Source organism: Myotis lucifugus, unplaced genomic scaffold (assembly GCF_000147115.1).
Source record: "Myotis lucifugus unplaced genomic scaffold, Myoluc2.0 scaffold_10, whole genome shotgun sequence".
NCBI classification, from domain to species: domain Eukaryota; kingdom Metazoa; phylum Chordata; class Mammalia; order Chiroptera; family Vespertilionidae; genus Myotis; species Myotis lucifugus.
The window spans coordinates 1,516,865-1,536,032 of NW_005871058.1; the positions used below are offsets into that span (position 1 = coordinate 1,516,865).

Sequence of the window (19,168 nt, forward strand, 5' to 3'; positions counted from 1 at the left end):
AAAACTTCTCCAAAACCAATTCTGATTTTACAGTGTTTGGCAATAGCTTTGATACTAATGGGAAGTCACTTGATTCTTGATATATGTTTGAATATGTGTGTATACATACCCGTGTTAATCTAAGTGCATAATGATGCAGCTAGTTATGGTAGCAAAAGCTTCTTTTCTTATCCTTACTAAGCACATGTTTTAACTCAAGTGTGATTTCCATAAAATTTTTAAAAGGTAAAGTATTGATTTATCAAGGGGCTTTAAGTAAAATGTAAATCCTATTTATTCAGAAAATAATAACCATTTAAGGTAGTATTACATTTTGGGTCTGGATAATAGTCATATCACAATTTTCTTTCTATTAGGAATTCATGAAAGGAGTCCTGTTTTCCATAGAAAGCCACAAAATGTGTAAGAAATATTGAGAAGTGAGTCTTATTTTACCAGAAATGAAAATAGCAATTGAAATGCTAAGATGGAGACAATTTTAAAATTACTCACATTTTACCCAACTTTCCTACTACTATCCCATGCAAAATTATGTCTACTGAGCACATTTTTATTAGATAAGGTAGTCCATGGAGCAATGCTGAGCTAGAAACTAACAATACACAGTTATTCCAAGTTGTCATCATGTCTGGAAGTTATGGATAAATAGTTAGTGCAGGACACCTAACTTTCTGCCTTCTAAAGATTTTAACAGTAATATTTGGTCATGTAATCAAGCCTCCGTTAATCAAAGTTAAATGCAAATTAGGTTTTTATAAAAATCCCATTGTGTTTTCTGTAAGAAACATAACTGTGAATTTTCTAGAAATAGCCCTTGAAATCCAACCTGAATTGTCTTACTTCTTTTTTCCTGCTTTCAAAATATGATCAAATTTAGAACCTCCTTTTGTTAGCAATTTCTAGAGAATAGTTTTATTCCTCAGAACCCAAAGATTAAGTATATGTCTTCAGAACTGCATATTTCCCTATTTGGAAAATGTTTCCATTTCCATTATTTAAATACTGATTCTTCAATTAGTGGCAAAATTAAAATAATTGAAGCGTTCTCAATAAACAAGTGGGGAAGTTTCCAACTGCCTTCCCAGAAACTTGGAAGAAACGCAACCACATGTAGAACCAGTAGAGGTAGCACCATTTTTACCAGTGATGAATGACTAGAGCTCTCTGCTCAAGAAGTGATGACCCTCGGGAACTCTCAGCATTACACCTTCTCTTTCAGGGATGGAGGGAAGTGAGGAGCTTGCAACCCAGACAAAATGTGAGACTCAGCTAATTGGTGTGGTTTTGATGATGCCACAATTCTGCCCCAAATCCTTGTAACTAGCAAGTTTGCCCTGAAGATTATTGAATTACTCCACTGATCATGCATTATTTAAAGGGAAATGCTATTATTATAGAAGCCATCTGTTTAACCATTGGAATTCTGTCTGTTGGCCAACTTTCAAGATACAGTAGTGCACTGTGACTACACAAGCGATAAGACAAGTCAAGGCCTACATTAAGTGGCCAACTTTTATAAAGGCCTGTTCACTCTAATGACCAAGTGAGTGTATAGATACTTCATGATGCCAGTAGGACAGAACTCTGAGACTGTACCTAGCTGCAAAAGGAACTATCCCAGTCACCTGTCCTTTGTTTTAGCATCAAGTGCAGGAGTGGGGAACCTTTTCTTCTGCCAAGGGCAGAAATATATGATGATATTTATAACATCATATGCGGGCCTTACAAAATTATCAACTTAAAAATGAGCCTACTATATTTGGTCAAGCATTAAATTTACTCACCCCTAATGCATGGCAGGGCTAGACCAAATGATTTTGAGGGCCTCATAAGGCCCCCAGGCTAGACCTTCCCCACCCCTGAAGTAAAGAAAAATGTTTTGAGCATCTTGGGGAAGCTCAAATGATAAATAGAAAATAAATTTTCATCTTCTGAGTTAGAAAGTATTCTAACCTCTTTCCTGAAGACAACATAAATCGCTTCCAACCATATTGAACATTTGGCCCGGATGGGTTTTCTTCTGCATTTCTTTACTTGTTACAGATTCTTTGGAATAGAAAGAACCATAGCACCATGTACTGTGTTCAAAACAGGAATATTATCCTTGCATCTCTCACAGGTGTTCATACCACCTTTACTTAACTACTTCCAGCAATGGGAAATTCATTACTTTTAAAAGAAGTTTGTCCCATTTTTAAAACTTTTGAGTCCAAATTGTTAGAAAAATTTTCTCTTATATTAAGCCAATATTTGTTTCCCGTTCAACTACCAAGGTCTGATTCCACCCACTGGAGCAGAATTGCATAGTGCCTAATGGGAAGTTTTTAAAGGAAAGAATAAAACAATTCACTCTATCACATTTAAAAATTAGTCATAATGACCAGAGCTGCAATTTAGAGGTCATTAAAAATCCCTTTTTTTCCCAAACTTGATACTGGAGCAAATTATGTTACTGCCTTTCTAGTAAGCCACACTGTATTGGGTTTCTAGTGTTAGGCCATAGCAATAAGTATCTTTATTTTGTTTCTGGAAAAAGAAGTAACGTGAGGCATTTGAAGATAAAGGGCAAAACTTGGACCCTCAACTGTGGCCTCTCAGTTGGCAAGAAATGATTTTTTATTAAATATCTTGCTATAGAACCAGAAACCAAGCCTATAGGACACTTCAAAGGACTAATTAAACTTTAAAAGGCAATAGATAGTTATATTCATATATCGCCCAATGAAGTACAATCAGTCCATTGTAGACACTATGAATAGACAAAGAAAAACATCTTTCTAGGATTGTGGTAGGATAACTGATAGCTGCATTTATAGCCAAATCCAAGTCTTTATACCACTATTTTAACATTTTTAAAAATATGGACATAAGGTACTTTCTTTACAAAACATTTTTTAGAGTCCTAAATTTCTCTTTCCCTAAATTCTTGATCTGTGGACTAAAAAAGCACAGCTATTTTATAGACTGAGTCTTCTACACCAGCTGATCTTCCATGGCAAGTGGAAATCCTGCTGAGGCACCAGTAGGGGCCAGCTGCCTGGTTCCCCCAAACCCCTCAATCACAAGGAGCCCATAGGGTTTGTCTCCAGCTAAAGCAGCAAATCCCACCCAGAGAGACCACAAACTGAACCCTCACTGAGCTACTACCCTCTGCTGCCCTAAGAATGATAATACACCTGCCTTCTGTGAAGAAGCATCCCCAGGCTCCTTTGCTAAACACCGGGAAAACAATTTGTATTCTCAGAGGATGCCACCAACAGTTGGCCCTTTGGGCCACAAGGCTGCCAGACTAAGCTGGTGGTGGGCCATTACCCTGGGAGTTCAAAATATACATTGTGGATTTTGACTTTCAAAACTCCATCCTAAAGAACAGTGTCATTATTATGCAAATGTAGACTTTTTAAATGTAAAATATAGTGCTGTCTCCTGTGTCAGCAGTTAAGATCAAATATATGTCAGATTGATTAATTGGGTTCTTCTAGATCAATGGTTTACACATTTTCCACCATGAAATCTGAATGTCAGTGGAGAAAACCAGCCCTCCCTCCCCACTACCCCTCCTACCTCCCAAGGGAGTTAAGGGACAGGAGAGAAAGCTGAGACAGGGTCCCCCCACCCTTGCCTGAGTCAGGGCACTTTTACTTCTGTCTGTTTTATATATTGGTGCATAAGCAAGATTCGTTTTAACAAGAGTTCTGCTACGACAAAAAGCTTACAAAGGATCCAGGTACATTTTAAGGTCCATGTAAGCTTGTTTTGCCCTTTCTTTTCATTCTAGAGCCAGGAAAAGTGTATTCAAATCAAAACAAAATGAAACCAGACCAAAACCTACTTGCCAAGTAAAGAGGTCTAATTGATTTGCAAATATCAAGAGAAATTTGACTCATCGTGTTCCCTATGGGCAATCCAGGTCACAGGAAAGGTGGACATTTAGTTCATTCTGTCTCGGTCTAATAGTTATTCTATAAGAAGACAGAATTGATTGTTCTGGTCTCTCTGGGGTGATAGGAGAGAGAGCCCTATCACATCGGTATTGTCATCAGTTCCAAGTTCCAACGTTTCTGGATGCAGTCAACAGTAACACTGCTTCTTCACAAACCATTTAAGTTCCTGGGAAGGGGTGCTCAGAGAAAGTAACCCAATATTTATTTAGAACCTACTATGTGTCTAGTGGTACTCTAAGTACTTTCCATATATTATCTCATGTAATCCTCAAACAACCCTCACAAGAAAGATATCATTAATCCCACTTTACAAATGAGTAAACTGAGGCTCAGGAAGCTTCAATGACTTGTCCAGAGTTGTGCAACAGGTCTTCCAGGCTCTGTGAGGCGCTTGGGCTTGGCAGAGAGAAGATCTGGGTTAAACTCTTGGTTCTACCATTTACTGATGAATGACCTATAGAAGGTCCTTCTCAACCCCAAGTTTCAGCCTCCACACCAGGAAAGTAGGAGTCTTTCCTAGATTTAAAATCTCACTGATGTTCATACAGTGGAAGCAACTAAGCAAAAGAGCAAATATTTGAGCCATCCTGCATATAAAAACGATGCAAATTTTCTAAAAAGGTAAAGGAAACTGAATGCATGGTCCTCTTTTATTAATATTCCTAGCACCTCTCAAGCCAATATATAAGGAAAGGGTAGGATTGGGCCATACAGTTTTTTGGCTGAAGGTTGCTGAGAACATCAGGAGAACTAACACAAAGTATGTTGTGAATGAGTGTAAATGAGTGTGATACAGGTTCCTGGAGACATACTAGAATCCAGAAGGATCTATAGGAACAGGAATTGTTGGAGAAGCTTCAAAGAGAGGTTCACATACAAATGTGTGGGATGACTAGGCATGGGGAGAGGAGAGTCTTCAGAGTCTAGGTGGAACCATGAATTTGGAATATTCCACTCTAAAGCCAGGCCACTCTGCATTTCATTTGTACAGACAAGCCCACAGGGTATGGCTCCAACAGTCGGAGGGCAATTCAGACAGGCATTGTGGATGAGTGCTGCTTCCGAAGCTGTGATCTGAGGAGACTGGAGATGTACTGCGCCCCGCTCAAGCCTGCCAAGTCAGCCCGCTCCGTCCGTGCCCAGCGCCACACTGACGTCCCCAAGGCTCAGAAGGTAAGCCAGCTGGAGTGGGACCCCGCCATCCTCAAGAGATCTGTGTCTTATATGTGTGGGTGGGCCAAACAGTAATTTAGTCCCCAAGGTCTCCTGTCTTAGAGGTCAAAATAGCTCCATTCTCACGCTAGATGTCCATCCCTTTGGTCACTCCGCATTGCAAATTCTCTTTTGCACTGCTCTGGACAATCAGATAACCAGAAGGTGGTGAAGAATGGTAATAGCTACCTCATCAGGTCTCTCGGAGAATTAACTTACTGCACATACAGTGCTTTCCATGTGTCTGCACAACACAGCTGTTGGGCAAGTGTTAACATCTGTCATAATTGTAATTAAGAACAAAACCTGGAAACTTTCAGGTCCTGGTATTCTGCAAAGGTGTAAAAAAACACAACTCTAAAATGGGAACTATTTGAAATTCACATCCAGTGGCAAACATAGTTAAAGAAAAAGATTAAAAATAGAAATTTCTGTTTGGCTCAAAGAATACCTAGAAATTTCTAATGACCAAAATTTGCAGGTGTCTTTTTTAAAAGCTAGAATTTAAACAAATCTTAGAGGTACTATCTCTGCCATCAAGAGCATGTAAGTCATCTGATGCACGTTTGTCACCTGATAAACTTTTGTTGAATGAATGAATGAGTGAACGAGTAAACAAGTGAATATAAGTGATTAACATTTTAGTCATGAGGTAGAAAGAATGAGCACTAAAGAGAAGGTGAAGAATGAAGAAGAAAGAGAGGAAGGTTGAGTAAGGAGTGTTCCCGTGGGGATTCTGTTGACAAAAGGAAAAATCAAACAAAACAAAAAAATACCACCTGTGGTTTTAATCTTTGGAGCCAAGACTAGCATAGTGCAGAATGCCCAAGACGAGAAACCAAGATGTTTACAATGACACCTTTGCTGCTTCCTGGTCGTAAACTGCAGCCGAGACTGGCGGAGGACCCTGGGGGTTGAGCAAAGATGTGACTCCAGGGAGCTACCTTGAGGGGTGGAAAGAGACGGGCACAACCTGGTGTCCAGAGAACACAGCAGCCAATGATCAGGGAGCAAGCACCACAGAAGTTACTTTTAGGTGAATGAGACTGGAAAGTTGTGCTGGGGATGGTGAAAGCAAGTTAATTCTCTTTCTTCCCAGGTGACCCAGTTCCTCTCAATTTCTAGTTGGTTAGAGGGTGGGGGTCCAAGATGAGCCCCAAAGTTCTGGAATGTTGGGTCTGGTGACTGAGGTGTACACCTGTCCAACACCAGTGCTGTCTCCCGCATCCCATGGTGCCCAGGCATTCTGGGCTAACTCTAAGGCTGTCTTCCGGGACACCAAGGGGACCACCTGTTCTCAATGCCATTATTTTTGTGATGTTTACAGTATCAGCCCCCAACTACCAACAAGAAAAAGAAGTCTCAGAGGAGAAGGAAAGGTGGGCCAAAGAAACACCCAGGAGGGAAACAGAAGGAGGGGACGGAAGCAAGTCAGCAGATGAAAGGAAAGAAGAAAGAGCAGAGGAGGGAGACTGGAGCTAGAAACTGAACACAGAAGCAAAAAAAAAATGGAGGAGAAGAGCAGAGAGGGGCAAAGACGATGAGAGAGAAGCAGACAGCAATACAGAAAAGTGGGCAATTCTAGAGGAAATGAAGAACAGTAGCCTAGTGGAGCTAGCTAATACCCATGATGGAAGGATTGAAGAGTCTCTTATAGAATGTGGCTATTAAACATGGAGAAAATGGAAATGAAGCACGTAATCCCCAAGAAAACACAAAGAAAGGCAGTGGCAAGAATGAAAAAAGAACAAATATTATAAAAGAGTCAAATTTCCTGCTCCCAAAAAACAATTAAATAAAAAAATTAAGATTACAAAATCAAGGCTTTTGTATGCATTTAAAAATTTTGTGTCAATCTATAATAGAAGAATTGCTCATGTCAATATATGTCCAGAGTTAAATATTAGCCCCAAATTCTCCACAAGACTGAATTGTGTCATAGAAATTCCCAGATTTCCTTTCCTGCAATGAACTTGTAGGCTGCATGTCTTGGTTTGGGCCAAAGGGCATCCAGTATTTGTCTAAAGGCCTGTGAGGCCTGTGAGGTAACCTATGAGAGAAGGTCATTGAACTTTTTTTTCCACTTTGGAATCAGATATAAAAGATGTATTAGTTTGCTAGGGGTGCCATAACAAATACCACAGACTAGGTAGCTTAAATAGCAGAAAGTTATTTTCATATACTTCTGGAGCCTAGAAGTCTAAGATCAAGATGTTGGCTGGGTTGGTTCCTTCTGAGAAATATTAGAGAAGAATCTGTTCCAGGCCTTTCTCCATGGCTTGTAATTAGCCTTCTTCTCCCATTGTCTTCACATCATCTTACTTCTATGCATATCTTTGTGCCCAAATTTATCCCTCCAATAGGACAATAGTCATATTGGAATAGGACCCACCATAATGACCTCATTTTAAATTAATTACCTGTATGTTGACTCCCCATCTCCAAATACAGTCACATTTTGAGGTACTGGAGATTGGGATTTCAACATGTAAATTTTGGGGTAAGTGACACAATCCAGCCCATAACAGGAGACTTCTGATATATGACTACTGCCTTCTGATTCCTAGAATACTCTCTATTGCTTTGTTTCTCTCTCTTACTTTCTCTCCAAAACACACAAATAGATTCCTAGATTTTTAGATCTGAAATCTTAGGGATTTCAGCTCCATGGAAATTCTAGGACCATGTTATGAGCTGCAAAAGGCCTCAGAAATCATTTGGTTCAATCACTTCATTTTAAAGATAAGAATACTGAGATCCAGAAATGGGTAAAGATGTGCTTGGGTTCTAAGATGCCCTCCTTCTGGCCAGCAGAGAATAGCACATAATCAATATGGACTAATAAGAATTCCAAAAGAAAAAGATGGGGTAGAAGTGGCCCCATGAAGTCTCCTACTAATTTAATATTTTCCCACTGGAAGGAAGGGAGTAAATGAGAGCAGGGTTGATGGATTTCCCTGAGGGAAAAGAAAAGCTCTGTAGAATCATAGAATGTAGGTCTTAGAGATCTTCTCCTCCACCTTCCTTGATTTAAACAGTATGGTTAGGGTCTTCACAGATAATAAAGCAAAAAGTCTCAAGATCATCCAAATTGTTGATTAGAAGAGTTGAGAGAGGTAAGTGTACAGCCAAGCAAATGATGACCCTTGGGAAAAGAAGATGACTAAACCAAGAACCAAGAAGCAAAGCATTTCATCAAGTAGCCTACTTTGATGATGTCATGGTATAAAGAAACCTCCTTTCTGCCTGGTCCTTCCATGCCTTCTACTTCAGGGCCATTCTTCCTTCATGGTTCACTGAAAATCCAGGCTATATAATATATGAATATGCCCAAGGCTCAATCTAGGAGAAAACAGTCCAATCAGAAGCGTAGCAAAGCCACAGATGGAAGCCAAGCCACTGCTGTGGTGGTTGAAAAGTGGATCCTGGGTTATTAGATCGATGAAAGCCAGCTAGTACCTGAGCCCATATGGCCAGCCACCTTATCCAGGAGATGCCAAGTACTCTTGCTAAGACATCATGCTCTAGGACCAGCCTCAGACACAGGCCTACTGTGACTACCATCTGAGAGTAGCCAGCAAACACAGATGGCTCTTCAAAGGACCACTTTTGAGCAGAAGAATTAACAGTTAATGTCCTATGAAAAGGTTCCTTAGAGAATTGTCTGTTCCTTCTTTCATTGATGAGTGAATAAATGTCAACTATAAATCAAGACGTTGGATAAAGTATAATTACACCCAATGATGAACTTCATCCAAAAAGAAGACAAGGACATCAAAAGAAAAAAAAAGCAATAGAACTTTCTAGCTAAAGAATGTTTAAATCCTAGATTATGGATTAAAACCCACTTCTTTTTGTAATGGGTTTTTATCAACTCTAAAGCAATTATCTTGAATGGCTAGATGTGACTTCAGAATAATATGAACTAATAGGAAGAATCTACTATTGTCTTTCCATCTCCCCCTTTCTAGAATCAATACTAAGCACCTAGCGATACATGGTATATAATGTTGGGTAGATAGATGGATGGATGGATGAATGAATGATGGGTAGATTGGATGGATGGATGGATGGATGGATGGATGGATGGATGGATGGATGAATGGACAGAAAAATGGGTGTTCTAGGTAGATGAATAGAGGTAGAAAGGCAGCTATAAAAATACATAGCACTGCTGAGATGACATGATTCCTCTTGTCCTTACACAGGGGGTGAGGCAAGTTCAGAGTAAAGAAAGAAAGAGCAAAGGAGTTGTGCTCACATAAGTGTTGCAGGTTTACAATTTCCTTCTCTAGCCTCAACTGAAATCATTCAAGGACCTATTGCCAAAAGTACAATTGCCAAAGGTGGCATCTGCCACCTTTAAAATCAAATGTACTTTATAGCAAATGTTATGTAACTATTAGTCCCCTCAATACTTTCTTGAAGTAGGCAGAGTAGTAGCCATCATTTAAAATTCTATTTCAACTGCTTCTCTTAGGGAAAATTGATGATTATGTGTAAAACTTATGGGATATGTAAAGATTCAGGATCCTAAAAGAAAATTGCTGAAAAAAAATTTTTTATTGAGCACCTACAATGTGCAAACCTCTGTACTAGGCATGAAGGAGAATTATAAAGATTGTAGAAGCAGTAAAACATAGTGGGTTAAGAGTAGAGAATGTGGAATCAGACTGCCTAACTTCAAATGCTAATTAGCTTACTAGTGGTATGACCTTGGGCAAATGATGTAACTTATTTGTGCTTCAGTTTCCTTATCTGTCAGTCGGAATCTACTTGATTGAATTTATCTAGTTGAATTTATCTAATTGAATCTACAGTTGTGAGGATTTGAGATGTGTGTGTGTGTGTGTGTGTACAAATATATATGATAGTGAACAAGTTGGTGCCTGGTACGTAGTAAGCACTATTAAAGTTTTTGTCAATATTATTTTACTTCATTCTAAAAAGTAGAGCCATCTGAAAAAGAAATAGATCTCCTCAAGTGGAAGTAGGTCTCATATTCCCCAGACTTCAAGCTTAAGCTGCCAACACTCTTCAGTGACATGGTAGTTGGTTTCAAGCACATGGTGGGAAAAGAGAACTGAGTGACCTAAGACCCCTTCCAACCAAAGAACCCAGTTCTACAAATAATTACAACTTAAAAAGAATCCCGGCCATCCCATGTGAGAATCGCTTAACTTTTATTTTTAGGTCATAGAATGAACTTTCAGAAAACCACCATTTTTCTCAACCAGTTAAAATCAAATGCAATATGTGTTTTCATTTCATGGTGACTGAGGAAAATTTAATTGTAGCATGAACTCCAACTCTTACAAGTTTTAAGTCAAATTGCCAAAATAAATAGAAATGTGGGATATTTTCGGGCTCACACCGCTTCCGGGACATTTCAGTTTCTAGGGTTGCCGATTCAGTGCCTTTCACAAGTATTTGATCTTCTCTCAAACATCTCTTGAAAACAAACAAAACCTCATACAGCTTCTAATATGAGTGCTGTTAGGATGTAAGGGTGGAGAGGGAGGCAGAGAAATGAGCTCCAGAGAGCCTTTCCCCTTCTCTCCCCCAATCTCCTGACCACCTCCCTCCCACCAACCACCAACAGGAAACAGTGTTTTCCTAAGTAATACATTTTGCAGTTTCTCAAGTTCATTAGCATACATGGGGTAGATGAGATTTATTCTCTTTACTTGTCTATAAGAAGGAAATAAGACTTTTTGCAATATTTAATAGATAATAGGGAGCTGACTTCTTTTTTAATTTTCATTGAATTTATTGGGGTGACATTGGTTAATAAGATTATATGGGTTTCAGGGGTACAATTCTATAATACATCATCTGTATGTTGTGTTGTGTGTTCACCAACCAAGTCAATTTTCTTCCATCACCATTTATTTCTCCTTTACCCTCTTCTACCTCCCTTACCCTCCCTTTCCCTCTGGTAATCCCCATGCTGTTGTCTGTATCTATGGAAGTTGACTTCTAATCTAAGGGCAAAGTTAATAGTCTGAAGTTCAAGTGGAAGGCTTTGGTAGAAATTGTTTTTAGATGAAGCAGGATGTTCTTTATGAAGTTTTGAATATTCACTACAGAATTCCTCAGCTTGTATGCTCACCTGCTACTGATTCCTTTGAAAATCAGTGACAATATTTATTGACCTGTAAAATCAGAAATACACACAGATTGTGCATACACATGGATTGTTCTTGCACCATTTTCTGTCTTGGAAAAGCACTGGCTGGCAGCAGGTGTGTTTACTTTTATATGCTGAAGGCTCCCGTCAACCTCAAACAGATGCAAATCACTTCCACTTGTCAGAGTGCTATTTTGTTCATCCTCAGAGTTCAGGGGAGCCTTCCAAACTTCTAAAATTTCTCTCAATTCAGTGAGGAGGAAAATTTAGAACACACTATTCTTTCTGTGTTCTTGTTTTTTTCTTGAATTTTTGGGGGTGATATTGGTTAATAAAATTAGATAGGTTTCAGGTGTTCAAGTCTATAATACATCATCTGTATATTGTATTGTATGTTCACCACCCCAAGTCAAATCTCTTTCCATCACTATTTATCCCTTCTATCCCCTATTCTACCTCCCCCGACTCCTTTTGCCCCCTGGTAATCACCATGTTGTTGTCTGTGTCCATGAGTTTCATTTGTTTTGGGCTTAATCCCTTCACCTTTTCCACCCAGCTCCACAACTGCCCTCCCCTCTGACAGCTGTCAGTCTGTAAAACACAGTTATGAATGTGCTGCCCAGATTTGTCACACACACCCAGCATGAGTGGAAGAGGGCAACACCCTTTCCTGCTAATCCTGTGAGCTCATTGTTATTGCATTGAAATGACAGCAAAGGTAACAAACTCGGGGCTTCCCCTCTCCCCAACACGTTGTAATAGAAGTTGCTGTATACGCTAATTTAAATATTCTAGTATAAGTTGTACGTCAGATAAAATAATGGCATTTTGGAGGCTTATTAGAAAAAAGTAATCAAATTCAGTTTTTAGGTAAAAATGTGCTGAATCTTTAGCACGTATCAGTGAAGTTGTTAGAATGTGGTGTTTCTCTTTTTAAAATTACACAACATTTGAACCTTTCAGCAATTCCAAAGTCAACTCCCTCTGGGAAAGATAGTGTGCTTCAACTTTTTTAAAAATTTAAAAATGTAACACAAACACAAACAGCTAACTACACAAGCTGCCCATAAAAATCAACAGTCTAGCAGCCCTGGACCCCAAAGTATTTTACAACATCCTTCAAGACTATTAAAGGCAACAAAAATACCTCTTGCCAGTGAGGGAAAATGCCCCTTGGCATTTCTTTTCATTTTTTCCAGGCTTTTAAACCATTTTGTTAGTGATTTCTTACATCATAGGCAGGCATATTTGAAATAGAGTTAGCCAGTATCCTCTGAAGAGTAAGAAAGTGGCTAGGTTGGGATATTGTGGAATAATTATGGGACAAATACGAGTTCCCTATTTCCTGGGGATTCGTAGGGATGTACCAGTTCCTAGAAAAAAATAGCTACACACCTGATATCCCAGCACTCAAGGGGTTGATAGATAACCAGTAGGTAGCTACTCTTTCTCCAGCCAGAGAAAGGGCAGCACCCTAGCAAGGGATGTACTTTTTTAAAAATATATTTTATTGATTTTTTCACAGAGAAGAAGGGAGAGGGATAGAGAGTTAGAAACATTGATGAGAGAGAAACATCGATCAGCTGCCTCCTGAACACTCCCTACTGGTATGTGCCCACAACCAAGGTACATGCCCTTGACCAGAATCAAACCTGGGACTCTTGAGTCCGCAGGCTGATGCTCTATCCACTGAGCCAAACCGGTTAGGGCACAGGGGATATACTTTAACAACAGAAACTACCAAAAAAGAGAAAAAATAAGGCAATATCCATAACAATAGCTGGTACTTATTAGGCATATGCCCTGTGCTAAGGGCTATAGCAAACCACCTTATTTAAGTTTCACCATTAAGCCTGTAGGGTAAATACTATAATTATCCCCATTGTACAGATTAGAAAACTTGGGCTGAGTAAGAAAACAGTGATTGTCAATCAATGGTCACACAACTCCTATGTGGGACCTGGGATCCAAGCCACATGTGTAAGCCTATGTCCTCTAAGAAAAAAGAGATGAGACTGGGTTAAATGAGCAAGGGTGTTATTAGGGGAAATGTTCGTGTGAAAGGACATAGGAGAGAATCGGGGAAACCTAAGCAAGCCATCAGAAGAAGGGAATGCAAGTCTGATCCCAAGTGAAGGAGAGAGAGGGAGTAGGTTAGGTGGAAGCATCCCAGATGGCCATTTAGTCTAAGGAAAATCCTTGAGCCAAAGCTGGCCAATAAAGGAATGGGTCCGCCTTGATATAGCTACCACATTCAGTCATGGGGGTTGGGGAAGGGACCTGCCCTGGGGGCCAATCCACTATGACTGGAGGAGAGGATCATATTAGAAAAAAATGGCCATTGCCATCATAACCACAATAGGAGATATGATGCAGTGGTTTCCAGGAAAAAACAAGAGGCTGGGCTGACCAACACTGCATCCAGTCTTCATACTTCTCACTTTTTGTTAAAGAGGCAGCCACTCCATCAGGAACCTGAATCTCTCAAAATGTGCACCTTGACCTCTGGTTGTAAAAGTCACATTCCAAAGTGCTAAGTAAGTCACATGACACTCATTTTGCTTGGCTCCCAGAGAGGAAAGGCTGACCTAACTCTCCTGAATTTGAACTTGTGATTCCCCGTAGTAAAGAGATACCAGACTTGATCCTGAGAGATCTAACTTGTCCTCCACAATTTCACGTGCCTCCAGGTCAAGCCAGCAAACTAGCTCAAGCACATCCTTCTTAACAAGTGAAGAGCTGAGGTCTGGCTCATTTTTTCAATCATCCACTCCTCATTTTGTTATTGTTGTTCCTATTTTTTTCCCTTCTTAGAAGAAGATCAATGCTGAGTTAGGACCTTAAACTATATAACAGACAAATATTCCATGCTGGACAGAATTTTCCCAACACTCTTACAGTGTGTGAGGCTTTTCTTAGACTTTACGTCACACAATGCTCAATTTGTTTGGAAAGGGTAGAGGTGGAAACATAGTCTATTGAAAATATCACTGCTTCCTCCCTGAAATTTAAAAGAGCCTATTAATTATCCTTCATTTAGATTCTCGCTCTCAAGCAAAAGTCTCATAAAGATAGGCATGGAGAAAAGAAGGGTTTATAATGCCCATGGGGTTAGCTTTTGCTCACAGAATACTGTGCTACTGTTCTCTATCAATAACCATACAAATGGGGTTCAGTTCACACTTGTAGTTGGAAGGACACCCATCCCTAAACCAGCATCTACACCATCTGGGATCCTTGGTAGCTCATGACTTGATCAAAGACAGTTATCTGAGAGAGATTTGGGCCTTGAGGCACCAGATATTGTTTGACGTCTGGGGGAGGCAGTATGGCAGAACAGCTAACTGGTGAACTCCAGAATCAGAAGAAACTGGTACAAATTCCAGCAACAGGCACATCTTCACTGCAAGAAATCACTTTTAGTAGAAGCTTTGTATTCCTTAAAGGTAAAATGGGCAAGACACTAGTACCCACTTCCAAAAGAACTAGCAGAAATAAATAAGAAAACATATTCAATTAACATATGTAATACAGTGTCTAAAACGTTATATGGGTTAAGTGATAGAATTGTTATTCTTTTGTTAAAAGAATAAACTGTTTTATTATTAGTCCTGGGTCTATCCGTTTGTTCCTATGTAACCTCAAATTCTAAATGAGACTGTTGTAGATGAAATCATCTCAGGAGGTATTGTGAGATTATTGTATAAACTGTAAAGTGTCTGCAAATGTTAACCAAGATCATTATTATTTCCATTGTTACTAGCTCTCAGTGACCTTCTTACTCAAAAAGTTTATGCATAGCTTTCATTTGAAGTGCTAGGAGCTAGGATTGGAGCAGAGAGATAACGGGAAAATGTGAATGAGCCCTTCAACGCATTTTCCAGCTTCATAAATATCTGTGTATGGTCCACAACGTGTAATAATGTATATCGCAAATTAAGCCCTTCCCCGATGAGCAGGTCAACCTTTTCCTGAGAGAAATAAATTTCCTCAACCAACCCTCGTGAGCTAGAGAACCAACATTTTTTTGAAAAATAAGCTTACCTTCCCCAGTGTCAATAGGAAACAGTATTTACTTACTACTGTTTTCCTTTCAAAAATCTGTCTAGTTGCATACTAGAAACAGCTTCGGCTGGTTTGTTTGTCTTGGACAAGCTGTTGAAGTGAAAAGTTTTTGCTTGGCTAAATGTGGGACAGTTTCATAACCCTTCAAGAAGTGCACTGAAGGTGGGTGCCAGTTCTGAAGGCTGCCTCAGACAGGCCTCCACTTGCTGCCCATTGTCAAGGGTGGCCAGCGGAATTAAATTAGGAAAATGAACAAAGCAACAGATGCAACTGAGACCAAGTCCCTGAGTGCTTTTGTTTTGTCCCTGTCATTGTCTACAACAAAGAAGTCCCATGGGAGAGCCTGGGAAGAGAGCCAAATGCAAACCAGACGACATCCCAGCTGGTTTTGAATGGCCTCCATCGAACATGTGTGTGCATGGGAACCATGCTCCTTGGAGCAGGGTAGGCTTCTCTCAAGTGAGTTTCTGCCTATGGCTTTGCTGTGATGCTGACGCAGACCCAGAAGAAATAGGAAGGATCCCTCTGTACAGACTTTACACCTCAGCTTTGAGACAAAAGGAAAAGAATTTCCCTGTGGGGAAAAGGACAACATCTATGTGGTTGGCCCATCTAACCTCCGTTCCTTTTGCTCCAGTCCTCATGAATTTGTGACACATAGAAGATACCTGAATTTCTCCTTCTGCAAATCTGGGATTTAATTTGGCTCAAGAGGAAGATTAAAGATTAATCATCGCATGTGGCCTTCTTTTAATTTCTTATTATTTCATTCTTGAGTATTCTCCTAGTTTGGGTGTTTCCCACAGTCTTAAAATATTTTTGTCTAAGTTGGTAGAAAAAAAAAGGTAAAACTCAAATTAGCATATTTTTAGACCTGTCAGTTAATTTGGTCAGTAGTTTGATAGAAAAGTAGTATTCTTAATAATAGTTATTTGGAGTTTAGAAAGCCACATAGCTCATCAGCTGAGAACTGAACAAAAATGCAATGAGGAGTTTAGGATGACAGTGATCCTATACTGTGGCCCCATATGTCTTTCTGCCATTTTTCTGAAGAACTCCTTTAAGAAGGCAAAATGAGATGTAAGATCAGAAATACAAATTTACTGGTAGTTCAACAGTAGATGCTTTTATTCAGCAAGAAATACATGTTAAGTGGACTGGATAAAAGGTCAATGATATTTGGGAGAAAAGTGCCAGGATTTTAAACAGATGGCATTTCACACTGCCCTATACGAATGCCCAATTTTGTTCCACAAGCTTTTTTTTCCAGTGGCCCCTGAGCTAGATAATTTAACAAACATTTTTTACACAATGATGCCATCCTCCTTCTATTCAGTCCCTACGGGATATTGACCATCAACTTACAAAGTGCTAACTGGCTTTTATGAAAGAGTTGGTGCTAACTCCAATGTGAGGTAGAGCTGAAAAGCATGTGAAAGAACAATTACTAAATCCCTATGGGCCTTAGCTCAGGGATTGGTAGTTGATTCTGCTCCAGCGTCTCATCCTCTCCAGGTATCAGGTCTGGGTAAACACAAATGTCCCTTACAGTGATCTCTAAGCTCCTAACAATGATTGGGCGAGCAGTCACTACCTTAGCCAGAAGGAAGAATTTGGAGATTCCAGCCACTATGGAAAGAACTCTTGTTTTTGGTCCTGATGAAAACATGTTCTAAAAAAAATTTTTTTAAAGGCCTCTGTAGATCTTTAAACCCTATTCTATGCTAATAATTATCCATTATATTCTCCTATAAGGGCTTCCTGGTTAGAGATGAAACCAAGAGAAGAAGCATCTTATGTTTATGCATGCAAAAGCCACTTCCTCCTAGATTTCATTTCACATCTTATTTGTCTAAGTAAACTTTGTTATTTAAATATATCCAAGGATAAAATAATAACTATAGGAAAGTATAAAAACCTGATTCTGCACGTTATCAGAGAGTCCATTATACTCACTCATTCATTTAATTCATCCTTCAGTTATGTAGTGAGCACCTGCAAAATCCTGGGTACTGCTCTAAACATGGGCCTGTAACAGTGAACAGACAAGTCCCTGCTATCATAAGGCTTCTGCTCTAAGCAAAACTTGCAGGAAAGCATTGCTTATTGATGAGTGAATGGTAGCACCAAAGTCAGGAACCTTGGAATTTTAGTCTAGGAATGGCTACATCCTAGTAAAGATGAAATAATGATAATAAGAGTAAGATAAAATAATACTTATATAGTGCTTGCCATGCGTCAGACCTATTATAAGTGCTTTTATGTACTAATTCTTTAATCTTTAACCCTACAAGGTAAAAACTATTGTTATCCCAGTTTATGGATGAAATTGAGACACAAGAAATTTTCACTTGAAGAAGCTCACAGGGCTAGAAAATGGAAGAGCTAGGATTTGAGCCAAGCTCAGTATGTCTGTGATTTTACAGAGTCTAAAACAATTACAAATTTCCCCACTCTTCTAATTTTAAATCTCTCTTTCTTCAAAGAGAAAGAATGAAAAAGAAATACCTTTTCACAAAAATCAAAACAGAACTAAAATGCAATAAAACAATAAAAAATAACAAAAGACACTACAGGCCAGGAGACTGAACTTTTCAGGATCCCCTTTCAACCAATGAATGTGTGATGATAGCAGCAGAGGAATAGAAACACAGTTTTGTGTGGTTATAAAGCAATCTGTGGTCCCCATGCCAAAAGGGGCACATAGAAGTAGCTTGAATGAGGTTTAGCTACACTAAAAAATTAAAGCCTATTTACTTAAATACGTCTTTCTTGGAACTATCTGGCCCAAGCTCTCTCTTAGACTGACTGGTGAGTCTTAAGCCATAAAAGGTTGAGACCCAGCATTAGAAGTAGATGGGTAGGATATATAAAACGTCACCAAGTTAATGTCGCTTTTTCCTCCCTTGCTTTTAGGAAGTACATTTGAAGAACGCAAGTAGAGGGAATGCGGGAAATAAGAGCTACCGAATGTAGGAAGACCTTCCTGGGGAGTGAAGAATGACATCCCATCGGCAGGATCCTTTGCTCTGCATGAATTACCAGTTAAACACCAGAAGACCCACCAAAATATGAGTTTGATAACATTTCAAAAGATGGGCATTCCCCCCAATGAAATACACAAGTAAACATTTCAAACATTGTCTTTAGGAGTGATTGTTAAAAGCTTTGCACCTTGCAAAAAAGGTCCTGGAGTCAGTAGATTGCTGTTGATCCTTTATTACTAATGTTCTATAGAGAAAAAATATATGGATGTATGTATGTATGTATCTATCTATATATATATATCTTAGTCCTTGCCTCTCAAGAGCCACAAATGCATGGGTGTTGTCTAGATCCAGTTGCACTAAATTTGTCTCTGAATCTTGGCTGCTGGAGCCATTCATTCAGCAGTCTTGTCTAAGTGGTTTATTAATTTTTTTATTTGCACTTCTTTCTATGCAACACAGGCTGTTTGTTTTACAGTGTCTGATTACCTTGTTTGTCTATCGCTGCCCACCCTCCTTCATCCCCATTATATTTGCCCAAATGTGGCCTCCTCCATAGCAGCAGCAAGCAGTCAAGTAGCACACCAATATTTAACCTACCAGATTCTATCTGTGGCACTGGTACGAAATATAAATCAGATGCATTTGCTGTAGACACAAAGCTTTATTTTTCCACATCTTGCTAAAAAGAAAATGCAAATAGTTGCAACTTTGAGGCCAAATGTTCTTAGGTGTATGTGTTAAGTCTAGAAAGTCTCAAACTCTCAACAGTTCCTTCAAATGATGAGTTAGTGTGCGACCTAATTAGTAACTTCTCTTTGATTTTTTTC

At 39.3% G+C, this 19,168-nt stretch overlaps 1 protein-coding gene across 4 annotated transcripts in view; it reads left to right on the forward strand.

Annotated features, from left to right (window-relative positions):
* Nucleotides 1-18,952, forward strand: part of IGF1 (insulin like growth factor 1) — a 65,526-nt gene extending 46,574 nt beyond the window's left edge. The window contains exons 3-4 of one of the 4 annotated variants that reach the window (XM_006084071.3): nucleotides 4,936-5,117; nucleotides 6,484-6,967. In XM_006084071.3, coding sequence (XP_006084133.1) covers nucleotides 4,936-5,117; nucleotides 6,484-6,645 — 344 coding nt within the window. In that variant the 3' untranslated portion in view covers nucleotides 6,646-6,967. Of the gene's footprint in view, nucleotides 1-4,935; nucleotides 5,118-6,483; nucleotides 6,968-18,267 lie in introns of those variants that run through there. The other 3 variants (XM_006084074.3, XM_006084075.3, XM_006084072.3) reach the window with 3 other exon arrangements.
* The last annotated feature ends 216 nt before the right edge of the window (nucleotides 18,953-19,168 follow it).